General features: G+C 52.7%; 1 protein-coding gene across 1 annotated transcript in view; it reads left to right on the top strand.

Moving 5' to 3' along the window:
* LOC140120816 (glucagon-like peptide 1 receptor) overlaps positions 1–15689 on the top strand; it is a 56812-nt gene extending 41123 nt beyond the window's left edge. The window contains exons 4-6 of the mRNA XM_072139768.1: positions 6361–6499; positions 14472–14513; positions 14606–15689. Of these exons, the coding sequence (XP_071995869.1) occupies positions 6361–6499; positions 14472–14513; positions 14606–14743 (319 nt within the window). The 3' untranslated portion in view covers positions 14744–15689. The remainder of the gene's footprint in view (positions 1–6360; positions 6500–14471; positions 14514–14605) is intronic.
* Positions 15690–16682: the final 993 nt, after the last annotated feature.

Below are 16682 nucleotides of genomic sequence, written 5' to 3'. Positions count from 1 at the left end.
CCCTCACCGGATCAGAACCCTCCTCCCCTGACATCCTCTGTGCTGCTGGATCACTGTTATATATAAGCCCTCACCGGATCAGAACCCTCCTCCCCTGACATCCTCTGTGCTGCTGTGTCACTGTTATATATAAGCCCTCACCGGATCAGAACCCTCCTCCCCTGACATCCTCTGTGCTGCTGTGTCACTGTTATATATAAGCCCTCACCGGATCAGAACCCTCCTCCCCTGACATCCTCTGTGCTGCTGGGTCACTGTTATATATAACCCCTCACCGGATCAGAACCCTCCTCCCCTGACATCCTCTGTGCTGCTGGGTCACTGTTATATATAAGCCCTCACCGGATCAGAACCCTCCTCTCCTGACATCCTCTGTGCTGCTGGGTCACTGTTATATATAACCCCCTCACCGGATCAGAACCCTCCTCCCCTGAAATCCTCTGTGCTGCTGGGTCACTGTTATATATAACCCCCTCACCGGATCAGAACCCTCCTCCCCTGACATCCTCTGTGCTGCTGGGTCACTGTTATATATAACCCCCTCACCGGATCAGAACCCTCCTCCCCTGACATCCTCTGTGCTGCTGGGTCACTGTTATATATAACCCCCTCACCGGATCAGAACCCTCCTCTCCTGACATCCTCTGTGCTGCTGGGTCACTGTTATATATAACCCCCTCACCGGATCAGAACCCTCCTCTCCTGACATCCTCTGTGCTGCTGTGTCACTGTTATATATAACCCCTCACCGGATCAGAACCCTCCTCTCCTGACATCCTCTGTGCTGCTGGGTCACTGTTATATATAACTCCCTCACCGGATCAGAACCCTCCTCCCCTGACATCCTCTGTGCTGCTGGGTCACTGTTATATATAACCCCCTCACCGGATCAGAACCCTCCTCTCCTGACATCCTCTGTGCTGCTGGGTCACTGTTATATATAACCCCCTCACCGGATCAGAACCCTCCTCTCCTGACATCCTCTGTGCTGCTGTGTCACTGTTATATATAACCCCTCACCGGATCAGAACCCTCCTCTCCTGACATCCTCTGTGCTGCTGTGTCACTGTTATATATAACCCCCTCACCGGATCAGAACCCTCCTCTCCTGACATCCTCTGTGCTGCTGGGTCACTGTTATATATAACTCCCTCACCGGATCAGAACCCTCCTCCACTGACATCCTCTGTGCTGCTGGGTCACTGTTATATATAACCCCTCACCGGATCAGAACCCTCCTCCCCTGACATCCTCTGTGCTGCTGTGTCACTGTTATATATAACCCCCTCACCGGATCAGAACCCTCCTCCCCTGACATCCTCTGTGCTGCTGTGTCACTGTTAAATATAAGCCCTCACCGGATCAGAACACTCCTCCCCTGACATCCTCTGTGCTGCTGTGTCACTGTTATATATAACCCCACACCGGATCAGAACCCTCCTCCCCTGACATCCTCTGTGCTGCTGGGTCACTGTTATATATAACCCCCTCACCGGATCAGAACCCTCCTCTCCTGACATCCTCTGTGCTGCTGGGTCACTTTTATATATAACCCCCTCACCGGATCAGAACCCTCCTCCCTTGACATCCTCTGTGCTGCTGGGTCACTGTTATATATAACCCCCTCACCGGATCAGAACCCTCCTCCCCTGACATCCTCTGTGTTGCTGGGTCACTGTTATATATATAACCCCCTCACCGGATCAGAACCCTCCTCCCCTGACATCCTCTGTGCTGCTGTGTCTCTTTCATATATAAGCCCTCACCGGATCAGAACCCTCCTCTCCTGACATCCTCTGTTCTGCTGGGTCACTGTTATATATAACCCCTCACCGGATCAGAACCCTCCTCCCCTGACATCCTCTGTGCTGCTGTGTCACTGTTATATATAACCCCTCACCGGATCAGAACCCTCCTCTCCTGACATCCTCTGTGCTGCTGGGTCACTGTTATATATAACCACCTCACCGGATCAGAACCCTCCTCTCCTGACATCCTCTGTGCTGCTGTGTCACTGTTATATATAACCCCCTCACTGGATCAGAACCCTCCTCCCCTGACATCCTCTGTTCTGCTGGGTCACTGTTATATATAACCCCTCACCGGATCAGAACCCGCCTCCCCTGACATCCTCTGTGCTGCTGTGTCACTGTTATATATAATCCCCTCACCGGATCAGAACCCTCCTCCCCTGACATCCTCTGTGCTGCTGGGTCACTGTTATATATAACCACCTCACCGGATCAGAACCCTCCTCCCCTGACATCCTCTGTGCTGCTGTGTCACTGTTATATATAACCCCCTCACCGGATCAGAACCCTCCTCTCCTGACATCCTCTGTGCTGCTGGGTCACTGTTATATATAACCCCTCACCGGATCAGAACCCTCCGCCCCTGACATCCTCTGTGCTGCTGGGTCATTGTTCTATATAACCCCCTCACCGGATCAGAACCCTCCTCCCCTGACATCCTCTGTGCTGCTGTGTCACTGTTATATATAACCCCCTCACCGGATCAGAACCCTCCTCTCCTGACATCCTCTGTGCTGCTGTGTCACTGTTATATATAACCCCCTCACCGGATCAGAACCCTCCGCCCCTGACATCCTCTGTGCTGCTGGGTCACTGTTATATATAAGCCCTCACCGGATCAGAACCCTCCTCCCCTGACATCCTCTGTGCTGCTGGGTCACTGTTATATATAAGCCCACACCGGATCAGAACCCTCCTCCCCTGACATCCTCTGTGCTGCTGTGTCACTGTTATATATATAACCCCATCACCGGATCAGAACCCTCCTCCCCTGACATTCTCTGTGCTGCTGGGTCACTGTTATATATAACCCCCTCACCGGATCAGAACCCTCCTCCCCTGACATCCTCTGTGCTGCTGTGTCACTGTTATATATAACCCCTCACCGGATCAGAACCCTCCTCTCCTGACATCCTCTGTGCTGCTGTGTCACTGTTATATATAACCCCCTCACCGGATCAGAACCCTCCTCTCCTGACATCCTCTGTGCTGCTGTGTCACTGTTATATATAACCCCCTCACCGGATCAGAACCCTCCTCCCCTGACATCCTCTGTGCTGCTGTGTCACTGTTATATAACCCCTCACCGGATCAGAACCCTCCTCCCCTGACATCCTCTGTGCTGCTGTGTCACTGTTATATATATAACCCCCTCACCGGATCAGAACCCTCCTCTCCTGACATCCTCTGTGCTGCTGTGTCACTGTTATATATATAACCCCCTCACCGGATCAGAACCCTCCTCTCCTGACATCCTCTGTGCTGCTGTGTCACTGTTATATATAAGCCCTCACCGGATCAGAACCCTCCTCCCCTGACATCCTCTGTGCTGCTGTGTCACTGTTATATATAACCCCTCACCGGATCAGAACCCTCCTCTCCTGACATCCTCTGTGCTGCTGTGTCACTGTTATATATAACCCCCTCACCGGATCAGAACCCTCCTCTCCTGACATCCTCTGTGCTGCTGTGTCACTGTTATATATAACCCCTCACCGGATCAGAACCCTCCTCCCCTGACATCCTCTGTGCTGCTGGGTCACTGTTATATATAAGCCCATCACCGGATCAGAACCCTCCTCCCCTGACATCCTCTGTGCTGCTGGGTCACTGTTATATATAACCCCCTCACCGGATCAGAACCCTCCTCCCCTGACATCCTCTGTGCTGCTGGGTCACTGTTATATATAACCCCCTCACCGGATCAGAACCCTCCTCCCCTGACATCCTCTGTGCTGCTGGGTCACTGTTATATATAACCCCCTCACCGGATCAGAACCCTCCTCCCCTGACATCCTCTGTGCTGCTGGGTCACTGTTATATATATAACCCCTCATCGGATCAGAACCCTCCTCTCCTGACATCCTCTGTGCTGCTGTGTGACTGTTATATATAACCCCCTCACCGGATCAGAACCCTCCTCTCCTGACATCCTCTGTGCTGCTGTGTCACTGTTATATATAAGCCCTCACCGGATCAGAACCCTCCTCCCCTGACATCCTCTGTGCTGCTGGGTCACTGTTATATATAACCCCTCACCGGATCAGAACCCTCCTCCCCTGACATCCTCTGTGCTGCTGGATCACTGTTATATATAACCCCCTCACCAGATCAGAACACTCCTCTCCTGAAATCCTGTGTGCTGCTGGGTCACTGTTATATATAACCCCCTCACCGGATCAGAACCCTCCTCCCCTGAAATCCTCTGTGCTGCTGGGTCACTGTTATATATAACCCCCTCACCGGATCAGAACCCTCCTCCCCTGACATCCTCTGTGCTGCTGGGTCACTGTTATATATAACCCCCTCACCGGATCAGAACCCTCCTCCCCTGACATCCTCTGTGCTGCTGGGTCACTGTTATATATAACCCCCTCACCGGATCAGAACCCTCCTCTCCTGACATCCTCTGTGCTGCTGGGTCACTGTTATATATAACCCCCTCACCGGATCAGAACCCTCCTCCCCTGACATCCTCTGTGCTGCTGTGTCACTGTTATATATAACCCCCTCACCGGATCAGAACCCTCCTCTCCTGACATCCTCTGTGCTGCTGTGTCACTGTTATATATAACCCCTCACCGGATCAGAACCCTCCTCTCCTGACATCCTCTGTGCTGCTGGGTCACTGTTATATATAACCCCCTCACCGGATCAGAACCCTCCTCTCCTGACATCCTCTGTGCTGCTGGGTCACTGTTATATATAACCCCTCACCGGATCAGAACCCTCCTCCCCTGACATCCTCTGTGCTGCTGTGTCACTGTTATATATAATCCCCTCACCGGATCAGAACCCTCCTCTCCTGACATCCTCTGTGCTGCTGTGTCACTGTTATATAAAATCCCCTCACCGGATCAGAACCCTCCTCCCCTGACATCCTCTGTTCTGCTGGGTCACTGTTATATATAACCCCTCACCGGATCAGAACCCGCCTCCCCTGACATCCTCTGTGCTGCTGGGTCACTGTTATATATAACCCGTCACCGGATCAGAGCCCTCCTCCCCTGACATCCTCTGTGCTGCTGTGTCACTGTTATATATAAGCCCTCACCGGATCAGAACCCTCCTCCCCTGACATCCTCTGTGCTGCTGTGTCACTGTTATATATAACCCCTCACCGGATCAGAACCCTCCTCCCCTGACATCCTCTGTGCTGCTGTGTCACTGTTATATATAACTCCTCACCGGATCAGAGCCCTCCTCCCCTGACATCCTCTGTGCTGCTGTGTCACTGTTATATATAACCCGTCACCGGATCAGAACCCTCCTCCCCTGACATCCTCTGTGCTGCTGTGTCACTGTTATATATAATCCCCTCACCGGATCAGAACCCTCCTCCCCTGACATCCTCTGTGCTGCTGTGTCACTGTTATATATAACCCCCTCACCGGATCAGAACCCTCCTCCCCTGACATCCTCTGTGCTGCTGGGTCACTGTTATATATAACCCCTCACCGGATCAGAACCCTCCTCCCCTGACATCCTCTGTGCTGCTGTGTCACTGTTATATATAACCCCTCACCGGATCAGAACCCTCCTCCCCTGACATCCTCTGTGCTGCTGTGTCACTGTTATATATAATCCCCTCACCGGATCAGAACCCTCCTCCCCTGACATCCTCTGTGCTGCTGTGTCACTGTTATATATAACCCCTCACCGGATCAGAGCCCTCCTCCCCTGACATCCTCTGTGCTGCTGTGTCACTGTTATATATAACTCCTCACCGGATCAGAACCCTCCTCCCCTGACATCCTCTGTGCTGCTGTGTCACTGTTATATATAACCCCTCACCGGATCAGAACCCTTCTCCCCTGACATCCTCTGTGCTGCTGGGTCACTGTTATATATAACCCCTCACCGGATCAGAACCCTCCTCCCCTGACATCCTCTGTGCTGCTGGGTCACTGTTATATATAAGCCCTCACCGGATCAGAACCCTCCTCTCCTGACATCCTCTGTGCTGCTGTGTCACTGTTATATATAACCCCTCACCGGATCAGAACCCTCCTCCCCTGACATCCTCTGTGCTGCTGGGTCACTGTTATATATAACCCCCTCACCGGATCAGAACCCTCCTCCCCTGACATCCTCTGTGCTGCTGGGTCACTGTTATATATAACCCCCTCACCGGATCAGAACCCTCCTCCCCTGACATCCTCTGTGCTGCTGGGTCACTGTTATATATAAGCCCTCACCGGATCAGAACCCTCCTCCCCTGACATCCTCTGTGCTGCTGGGTCACTGATTCTTTAGTATGCTCTGCTGTGATGCATTGTGGGAGTTGCAGTACACTGCTGTGCTCATTAGCGCCCCCTCTCATCCGCAGATTGGCTAAGTCCACCCTGACCCTGATCCCGCTCCTCGGGACGCATGAGATCATCTTCGCCTTCATCACGGATGAGCACGCCAAGGGGTCCCTGCGCTACGTCAAGCTCTTCTTTGAACTCTCCTTTAGTTCGTTCCAGGTAAGACGTAGCTGTAGGGGGCGGTACATTCCCAGCATTCCTCTCCTGGCCTGTGTCATGGTGTAGCAGAGCTGAGTGTGTCACCCTGCAGTGCACAAATACGTGGGATAAGGAAAGCCACGCCTCTTTATCTCCTTGTAAGGCGGCTCCCCTGACACTAAGCCTGACCTACAAGAAGCCTATGACATGATGCGGGAGTGTATATCCATTACAGAAGGAGCAGCCTCCCCCCTGTATGTTGCCATGTGGGTGCATCACTATATATATATATTGTGAGAAAGTGAGAGGTGTTGTGTGGGAAAACCGCTATCTGTCTTACAGGCAGATGAAATGCTGGTGGTAAAAGCCCTGGGTTTGTCTGCAGTAACCCAAGGGTTAATGCAGACATGATAAGCAGGAATAGTCTGTTTTGTCTGTGTTGGCCTAGCTAACACAGACACATTGGTAATGTCCGTACTGGGCCTGCTTATTATGGAGTAGGGGTAGGCTGGTAGTGGGACTCCTACTCCACCCGGGCTTCGGTCCTGGGCTTTTGTATAGCCCACAGGTGCAGGTCACAGGCCTCGTTAGGGTCTGATTTAGTCTGCAGGCCAGAAGCAGTAGGAGAGGCCCTACCTGGAGAGCTGAAAGCGAGATTGCATTCTCACAGCAAAGGTAACTGAGGGTCTCCTGTCTTGCTGCTGGCCAAGAGCGTGTGCCAGGCAGCCTGGTACCCGGATAGCTAGGGTCCTCAAAATGTATTAGACAGCGCCTAGCCGGGCAGGAATTACTTTTATAATGTTTTTGCATGTGCCTAAGCCAAGGCTGAATTTGTGTTCTGTTTTGTAAGTGTGAATAAACACTTAAGTTGGACTTTTAAACCTGCGTGTGTCACTGCTTCCTGCACTGCTACCTGTCAACTACCAGAGCAATTCCCCACATATGGTGGATTGGAGCGGGCAAAGTGAAGTGAAGTATACACTAGTGCATGTCCTGGAAGTTGACAGCACTGAAGCTGCAAGCCACAGCCATGGAGGAGTTAATCAAGCAGCTTGTCCAGTCCAACGTGCAGCAGCAAGAGACAAACAGATTGCTGCTCCAGCAGATAACAGCCCTGACCGCTGCTCAGCAAAGGACTGTCCTAGCAATGACGGTGAAGGACGCCAGGAAAGAGGTCCGCAAAGCTATGACCAAGATGACCGCCGAGGATGATGTGGAGGCCTATCTGACAGGCTTTGAGAGGGTGGCCACCCGAGAGAGGTTGCCACAGCAACACTGGGCAGAGGTGTTGGCCCCCTTCCTCGTCGCTGATCCCCAGCAGGCATACTACGACCTGAGCGAGGAGTATGCCCGGGACTACTCCAAGGTAAAGGCAGAGATCTTGGCCCGACTAGGAGTGGATCAGCATCTACGCGCTCAAAGAGTGAATAGCTGGAGATACCAGGAGGCGCTACCACCGAGGGGGCAGATGCACCAACTTGTTCACTTGGTCCGCAAGTGGCTTCAGCCGGAGACATCAACCCCAGCCCAGATGGTCGAGAAGGTTGTTTTGGACCGTTTCCTGAGGGCCTTGCCGGGTGAGATCCAACAATGGGTGGGACACGGGGACCCGTCTGATGCCGATGCGCTGGTGGGGTTGGTGGAGAGGTTTTGTGCCACTCAGGCCCTAACAAAGAAAGCCCCTTATACCAAGACAGGCCTTAAGGCACGGAAGGTCTTGTCACCCACAAATTCCCGGGGCAGGACAACGCCCAATGTCCGGGAAGTACCCCAGGGGAGGAGGAGGGGGGAGGCTCCCACCTGTTGGACCTGCCATGAGCCAGGTCATATTGCAGCCCATTGCCCCAATTCCTCAGAGCCCATGGACTGCAGTTCCGCCAGAAGGGTTTCTCTCTATGCTGCCCCTGTCTACACAGCTACTGGCCCCGACTCTGCTGATGAGCGCCACCTGTGCCGGGTGACTGTGGCAGGGCATCCAGCGTTGGCTCTGCTGGACTCAGGCAGTCGGGTGACCTTGATTAATGGGTCCCTCACAGACCCCAAGGCAGTCACAGGGCGCACAATTGGAGTCCTGTGCATCCATGGGGACGTAAAGGACTACCCCACCACAGTTATTAACTTCCAGACCTCTTGTGGAGAGACACTACATGAGGCCGCGGTTGTCAAGAACTTGCCCTATGACCTTATCTTGGGACGGGACTTCCCAATGTTCTGGACTCTATGGCGGGGAAACCAAGAGTTGGGGGGTTGTTCTCCTGTGTTGTCTGGTCAGATCTCTGAAGCCGAGCCTGATGACCCAGACTCTGGAGTTCCTGCCGTAGGGGTGACCGCCACAGAAGATGGAAGTGTAATGTTTCCCCTAGATGTTATGGCAGGCGAAACTGAGGAGGTAGTGACAGGACCGCAGTTGTCTGATTTGGAGGTATCCCGTGACAACTTTGGTACTGCCCAACTCCAGGACCCCACTCTGGTCCGCGCCAGAGAAAATGTGGTAGAAATTAATGGCGTACCTCAGCACCCAGGTGCGGATAAGTTGTTCCCTCGTGTGGTGGTAAATCAGGAGTTGTTGTACCGCATTGATAAGGTCCACGGTGAAACCCGGGAGCAGTTAATGGTGCCCCAGCCATATCGTCAGATGGTGTTAGACCTTGCACATAAGCATGTGATGGGAGGGCACCTAGGTACCACAAAAACTCTGGAACACATCTTGCAGCGTTTTTACTGGCCAGGAGTATATGATAGGGTAAAAAGGTATTGTGAAACTTGCCCTGATTGTCAATTGCATGCTCCCATGGTACACTTTCGAAGTCCGTTGGTACCTCTGCCCATTATTGAGGTACCCTTTGAAAGGGTCGCCATGGATTTGGTCGGTCCTTTAGTTAAATCTGCTCGGGGGCATCAGCATATCCTGGTAGTCATGGACTATGCTACCCGATATCCTGAGGCCATCCCACTGCGGCACACCTCTGCGAAACTAATTGCTAAAGAGTTGTTTGCCATGTTCTGCCGGGTGGGACTTCCCAAGGAGATCCTCACAGATCAGGGGACTCCTTTTATGTCAAAAGTTACCAAGGAGCTATGTCGGCTCTTTAATATTAAACAGTTACGCACCTCTGTGTACCATCCTCAGACGGATGGATTGGTAGAACGGTTCAACAAAACTTTAAAGAGTATGCTAAAAAAAGTGGTAAACAAGGATGGGAAGGACTGGGATGTACTATTGCCATATTTAATGTTCGCCATCCGAGAGGTCCCACAAGCCTCTACTGGGTTCTCACCGTTTGAGTTAGTGTATGGCAGACATCCCAGGGGTCTCCTGGACATAGCCAAGGAGACATGGGAACAAGAGCCCACCCCCCACAAAAGTGTAATAGACCATATCGCAGATATGCAGGACAGGGTGGCAGCCGTCATGCCCATTGTCAAAGAGCATATGGAGGAGGCACAAAGAACTCAAAGCCGGGTTTATAACAGGTCAGCAAAAGTAAGGAGCTTTAGTCCCGGTGATCGTGTGTTGGTGCTAGTCCCCACTGTAGAAAGTAAGTTTCTCGCTAAATGGCAAGGACCGTATGAGGTTATAGAGAAAATAGGAGAGGTGAACTACAGGATACGTCAGCCCGGACGGAGAAAACCCGAGCAGACTTATCATGTAAATCTGTTGAAGGCCTGGAAAGACAGAGAGAGTCTGCATACAGAGATGGTCCTGGCTAGTCCACCTCCTGCGATACCCTCACCGGCCGCAGATAAGCCTGTGCCGGAGGCAGAAGTGCAAATAGCCGATACCCTCACAGGCTGCAGGTAAGCCTGTGCCGGAGGCAGAAGTGCAAATAGCCGATACCCTTACCAAAGAGCAACAGCGAGAGGCTCGAGAGTTTGTAGCAAGAAATACAGATGTGTTCTCAGAGTTGCCTGGTTACACATCTGTAATTAAACATGATATTGTCACTGAGCCAGGGGTAAGGGTAAGATTAAGGCCGTACCGAGTCCCTGAAGCTCGTAGACAAGCCATATCAGAGGAGGTTCAGAAGATGCTGAAGCTAGGGGTTATTGAGGAGTCCAAAAGTGAGTGGGCCAGTCCAATTGTTCTAATTCCCAAACCGGATGGGACGTTGCGATTTTGCAACGATTTTAGAAAATTGAATGAGGTGTCTAAGTTTGATGCCTATCCCATGCCCCGGGTGGACGAGCTTATAGAGAGACTAGGGGGTGCTCGGTACTTCACCACCCTGGATCTAACTAAAGGATATTGGCAGGTACCCCTGACAGATAGGGCTAAAGAAAAGACAGCCTTTATCACCCCTGAGGGGCTTTTTCACTATGTTGTATTACCGTTTGGGCTTCATGGGGCCCCCGCTACCTTTCAACGGTTAATGGACATAGTGTTAAAGCCACATAGGAGATACGCCTCCGCCTATCTGGATGATATTATCATCTACAGTCAAGACTGGGCGAGTCACTTGGCCAAGGTACAGGCCGTAGTGAACTCTCTAAGGGCAGCGGGCCTGACTGCAAACCCCAAGAAGTGTGCGCTGGGAATGGAGGAGACACACTATTTGGGGTATGTGATCGGTCGAGGTATAATTAAACCTCAGGTCAACAAGATTGACGCTATACAGGGTTGGCCTCAACCAGTGAGCACAAAGCAAGTCAGGGCGTTCCTGGGCATTGTAGGGTACTACAGACGGTTTATACCAAACTTTGCCACCATGTCCGCTCCCCTGACAGACCTGCTGAAGGGTAAAAGGCCGGTCATGGTGCGGTGGAATGAACAAGCAGAAGGGGCTTTTCAGGCATTGAAGTCTGCGCTGTGTGGATCTCCCATCCTCATTGGGCCAAATTTCCAGAGAGAGTTTATTGTGCAGACGGATGCGTCAGATGTAGGACTGGGAGCTGTCCTGTCTCAGGAGGTGAATGGCGAGGAACACCCCATTACCTACCTGAGCAGGAAGCTCACGCCAGCTGAAAAAAATTACAGTATCGTAGAGAAGGAATGTCTGGCGATAAAGTGGGCATTAGAGTCCCTACGGTACTACTTGCTGGGACGACAGTTCCGTCTCATAACTGACCACTCTCCTCTCACGTGGATGAGTAGAACTAAGGAGAAGAATGCCAGGGTCACTAGGTGGTTCTTGTCCCTCCAAAATTTCAGTTTCATGGTGGAGCACAGAGCCGGGAAGCTACAGGGCAATGCGGATGCCTTGTCCCGAACGCATTGCTTAATGTCAGGAGTTCGCCCCGGTGGGTCTGAACTGAGGGGGAGGGTATGTGAGAAAGTGAGAGGTGTTGTGTGGGAAAACCGCTATCTGTCTTACAGGCAGATGAAATGCTGGTGGTAAAAGCCCTGGGTTTGTCTGCAGTAACCCAAGGGTTAATGCAGACATGTGATAAGCAGGAATAGTCTGTTTTGTCTGTGTTGGCCTAGCTAACACAGACACATTGGTAATGTCCGTACTGGGCCTGCTTATTATGGAGTAGGGGTAGGCTGGTAGTGGGACTCCTACTCCACCCGGGCTTCGGTCCTGGGCTTTTGTATAGCCCACAGGTGCAGGTCACAGGCCTCGTTAGGGTCTGATTTAGTCTGCAGGCCAGAAGCAGTAGGAGAGGCCCTACCTGGAGAGCTGAAAGCGAGATTGCATTCTCACAGCAAAGGTAACTGAGGGTCTCCTGTCTTGCTGCTGGCCAAGAGCGTGTGCCAGGCAGCCTGGTACCCGGATAGCTAGGGTCCGCCAAATGTATTAGACAGCGCCTAGCCGGGCAGGAATTACTTTTATAATGTTTTTGCATGTGCCTAAGCCAAGGCTGAATTTGTGTTCTGTTTTGCAAGTGTGAATAAACACTTAAGTTGGACTTTTAAACCTGCGTGTGTCACTGCTTCCTGCACTGCTACCTGTCAACTACCAGAGCAATTCCCCACAATATATATATATACTCAGCAGCCGGGGAGGAGCGGGGTCTGGTCCTGTATCTCCAAATATTAAGTCCCTATGTACAGAAGGGAGGGGAGCCATGTGAGAGTGCTGAGAGGAGACTGGCCCTGGGTACAGAAGGGGAGGAGGAGCAGTGTGAGAGTGCTGAGAGGTGACTGTCCCTGGATACAGAAGGGAGGAGGAGCAGTGTGAGAGTGCTGAGAGGTGACTGTCCCTGGATACAGAAGGGGAGGAGGAGCAGTGTGAGAGTGCTGTGAGGAGACTGTCCCTGGGTACAGAAGGGAGGGGAAGCAGTGTGAGAGTGCTGAGAGGAGACTGTCCCTGGGTAAAGATGGGAGAGAGAGCAGTGTGAGAGTGCTGAGAGGAGACTGTCCCTGGGTAATGATAGGAGAGAGAGCAGTGTGAGAGTGCTGAGAGGAGACTGTCCCTGGTTACAGAAGGGAGGGGAGCAGTGTGAGAGAGCTGAGAGGAGACTGCCCCTGGTTACAGAAGGAGGGGGAGCAGTGTGAGAGTGCTGAGAGGAGACTGTCCCTGGATACAGAAGGGAGGGGAGCAGTGTGAGAGAGCTGAGAGGTGACTGTCCCTGGGTACAGAAGGGAGGGGAGCAGTGTGAGAGAGCTGAGAGGTGACTGTCCCTGGGTACAGAAGGGAGAGGAGCAGTGTGAGAGAGCTGAAAGGGGACTGTCCCCGGGTACAGAAGGGAGGGGGAGCAGTGTGAGAGTGCTGAGAGGAGACTGTCCCTGGATACAGAAGGGAGGGGGAGCAGTGTGAGAGAGCTGAGAGGTGACTGTCCCTGGATACAGAAGGGAGGGGGAGCAGTGTGAGAGTGCTGAGAGGAGACTGCCCCTGGATATAGAAGGGAGGGGGAGCAGTGTGAGAGTGCTGAGAGGAGGCTGTCCCTGGGTACAGAAGGGAGGGGGAGCAGTGTGAGAGTGCTGAGAGGAGACTGTTCCTGGGTACAGAAGGGAGGGGGAGCAGTGTGAGAGTGCTGAGAGGAGACTGTCCCTGGATACAGAAGGGAGGGGGAGCAGTGTAAGAGTGCTGAGAGGAGACTGTTTCTGGGTACAGATGGGAGGGGAGCAGTGTGAGTGCTGAGAGGAGACTGTTCGCATATAGAACACTGAGGGAGAGCAATGTCACTGCTGAGAAGACACTGGGCCAAATTTACTTACCCGGTCCATTCGCGATCCAGCGGCACGTTCTCTGCGCTGGATTCGGGTCCGGCCGGGATTTATTAAGGTAGTTCCTCCGCCATCCACCAGGTGCTGAAAAGCATCGGAACGCACTGGAGTTCACCGAGCTGAGTGAAGGTAAGTGCAAGCTTCGTGACAGATTTTTTTAAAAAAATGCGGCGGTTTTTACGAATCCGTCGGGTTTTCGTTCGGCCACGCCCCCCGCTTTCCGTCGCGTGCATGTCAGTGCCGATGCGCTACAATCCGATCGAATGCGCCAAAATCCCGGGGCAATTCAGGGGAAATCAGCGCAAATAGGAAATATTCGGGTAACACGTCGGGAAAATGCGAATCGGGCCCTTAGTATATGACCCCCACTGTCCCTGGCTACAGAAGGGAGGGGGAGCAGTGTGAGTGCTGAGAGGAGACTGTTCCTGGGTACAGAAGGGAGGGGGAGCAGTGTGAGAGTGCTGGGAGGAGACTGTTCCTGGGTACAGAAGGGAGGGGGGGCAGTGTGAGTGTGCTGAGAGGAGACTGGCCCTAGGTACAGAAGGGAGGGGGAGCAGTGTGAGTGCTGAGAGGAGACTGTCCCTGGGTACAGAAGGGAGGGGAACAGTATGAGAGTGCTGAGAGGAGACTGTTCCTGGGTACAGAAGGGAGGGGGAGCAGTGTGAGTGCTGAGGGGAGACTGTCCCTGGGTACAGAAGGGAGGGGAACAGTATGAGAGTGCTGAGAGGAGACTGTCCCTGGGTACAGAAGGGAGGGGAGCAGTGTGAGAGTGCTGAGAGGAGACTGTCCATAGATAGAGATGAGAGGTCGAGCAGTGTGAGAGTGCTGAGAGGAGATCTCTCTTTCTGTCTATAACTGACCCGTGTCCCATCTCTGTCCCTCCAGGGTCTGATGGTCGCCGTCTTATACTGCTTTATCAACAACGAGGTGAGGCGCAGGCACCCAAAACAAGCACTGCCATCCTGATCTATGATGAGGTCACTATGAGATCTGTAGATTTGACCTCCTTTTCCCCCCAGGTCCAGGCAGAGTTCCAGAGGAGATGGGAGCGGTGGAGGTTGGAGCACTTATACAGCCAACGCGACAGCAGCATGAAACCCATCAAGTTCCCGGCCAACAGTCTGAGCAGCGGGGTGACCATGGGCAGCAGTGTCTAAGTCTCCTCAGAGAACGGCTCCATAGACATTGCCCAGTCATGAACTGTAGAGCCACCAAGGGACTTGACCCGGTCAGCGAGGTCCATTGTTTTGCACAAGTAACAACGCTGTCCTCCGTTCTTGTTTCTATATAAGTGACATTGACATTCTGCTGCTTTCAGTCTTGTCATCAGCTGGTGAGCTGAGCCACCACCAGGGAGTCCTCAGGAGAAGAACTTCAAGCTTGGAGGGAAAAGTCTTGGAACTTGTGACAGTCACGTGGTTGAATACAGAGTTTTATTGCATTGATGACATGTACAAGTCTACAAGGGTCCACAGGAAATATATTAGGGTCTTCAGGAGGACATCCATGAGGATTTTCAGGAGATCATCTACAAAGTTCTCTGAGGGCCTTCAGGAGGACATCCGTAAAGGTCCTCAGGAAGACATCTAGAAGGATATCTATGAGGGTCTCTTGGGGTGTCTACAAGGATCTTTTCGAGGACATTTCTATGGCTTTGGATATTTCAGCGACTTGATTTTGTATTTTGGAATCTCTTTGAATGTTTTCACCAGCACCTTCACCAGTCTTCATGGTCGATGTGCTTATAATCGGACTTTATTGGGGTGGGCCAACATGATTGTTCTTGAATATTCCTGCAATAAACGTGTCATGTAGGTGATAATCTCACACTCACCTTCTATAACAGAACTCCACAAGTACTAAGATATCTCCTGATGCTCTCCAGTGGCTGGTGCTGGTGGCCACCATGGGATGTGTGATTACCAGAGGGGCTGGAGATTGGCCATAGTTTATTGACTGTTGCTCAATGACGCCCCATCACTAGGGTCTCCCATCACTAGGGTCTGCTATCAGTGGGGTCTGCCGTCACTAGGGTCTCCAATCAGTGGGGTCTCCCATCAATGGGATCTCCCATCACTAGAGTCTGCCATCAGTGGGGTCTCCCATCACTACGGTCTGCCATCAGTGGGGTCTCCCATCAGTGGGATCTCCCATCACTAGGGTCTGCCATCAGTGGGGTCTCCCATCATTAGGGTCTCCTATCACTAGTGTCTCCCATCACTAGGGTCTGCCATCAGTGGGGTCTGCCATCACTACAGTCTCCCATCAGTGGGGTCTCCCATCAGTGGGATCTCCCATCACTAGGGTCTGCCATCAGTGGGATCTCCCATCACTTCGGTCCGCCATCAGTGGGGTCTCCCATCATTAGGGTCTCCCATCACTAGAGTCTGCCATCCCAGGGGTCTCCCATCAGTGGGGTCTCCCATCACTAGAGTCTGCCATCAGTGGGGTCTCCCATCACTAGGGTCTGCCATCAGTGGGGTCTGCCATCAGTGGGGTCTGCCATCAGTGGGGTCTGCCATCAGTGGGGTCTCCCATCAGTAGGGTCTCCCATCAGTAGGGTCTGCCATCAGTGGGGTCTCCCATCACTAGAGTCTGCCATCACTAGGGTCTGCCATCAGTGGGATCTCCCATCACTACAGTCTGCCATCAGTGGAATCTCCCATCACTTCAGTCTGCCATCAGTGGGGTCTGCCATCATTAGGGTCTCCCATCACTAGAGTCTGCCATCAGTGGGATCTCCATTCACTAGGGTCTTCCATCAGTGGGGTCTGCCATCAGTGGGATCTCCCATTAGTAGGGCCTGCCATCAGTTGGGTCTCCCATCACTACAGTCTGCCATCAGTGGGGCCTGCCATCAGTGGGGTCTGCCATCAGTAGGGTCTCCCATCAGTGGGGTCTCCCATCACTACAGTCTGCCATCAGTGGGGTCTGCCATCAGTGGAGTCTGCCATCAGTGGGGTCTCCCATCACTATGGTCTGCTATCAGTGGGGTCTCCCATCATTGGGGTCTGCCATCCCAGGGGTCTCCCATCACTAGAGTCTGCCATCAGTGGGGTCTCCCATCAGTAGGGTCTCCCATCAGTAGGGTCTCCC

Source organism: Engystomops pustulosus, chromosome 3 (assembly GCF_040894005.1).
Source record: "Engystomops pustulosus chromosome 3, aEngPut4.maternal, whole genome shotgun sequence".
Classification (NCBI taxonomy): domain Eukaryota; kingdom Metazoa; phylum Chordata; class Amphibia; order Anura; family Leptodactylidae; genus Engystomops; species Engystomops pustulosus.
This window is presented reverse-complemented; position numbering and strand designations above follow the sequence as displayed.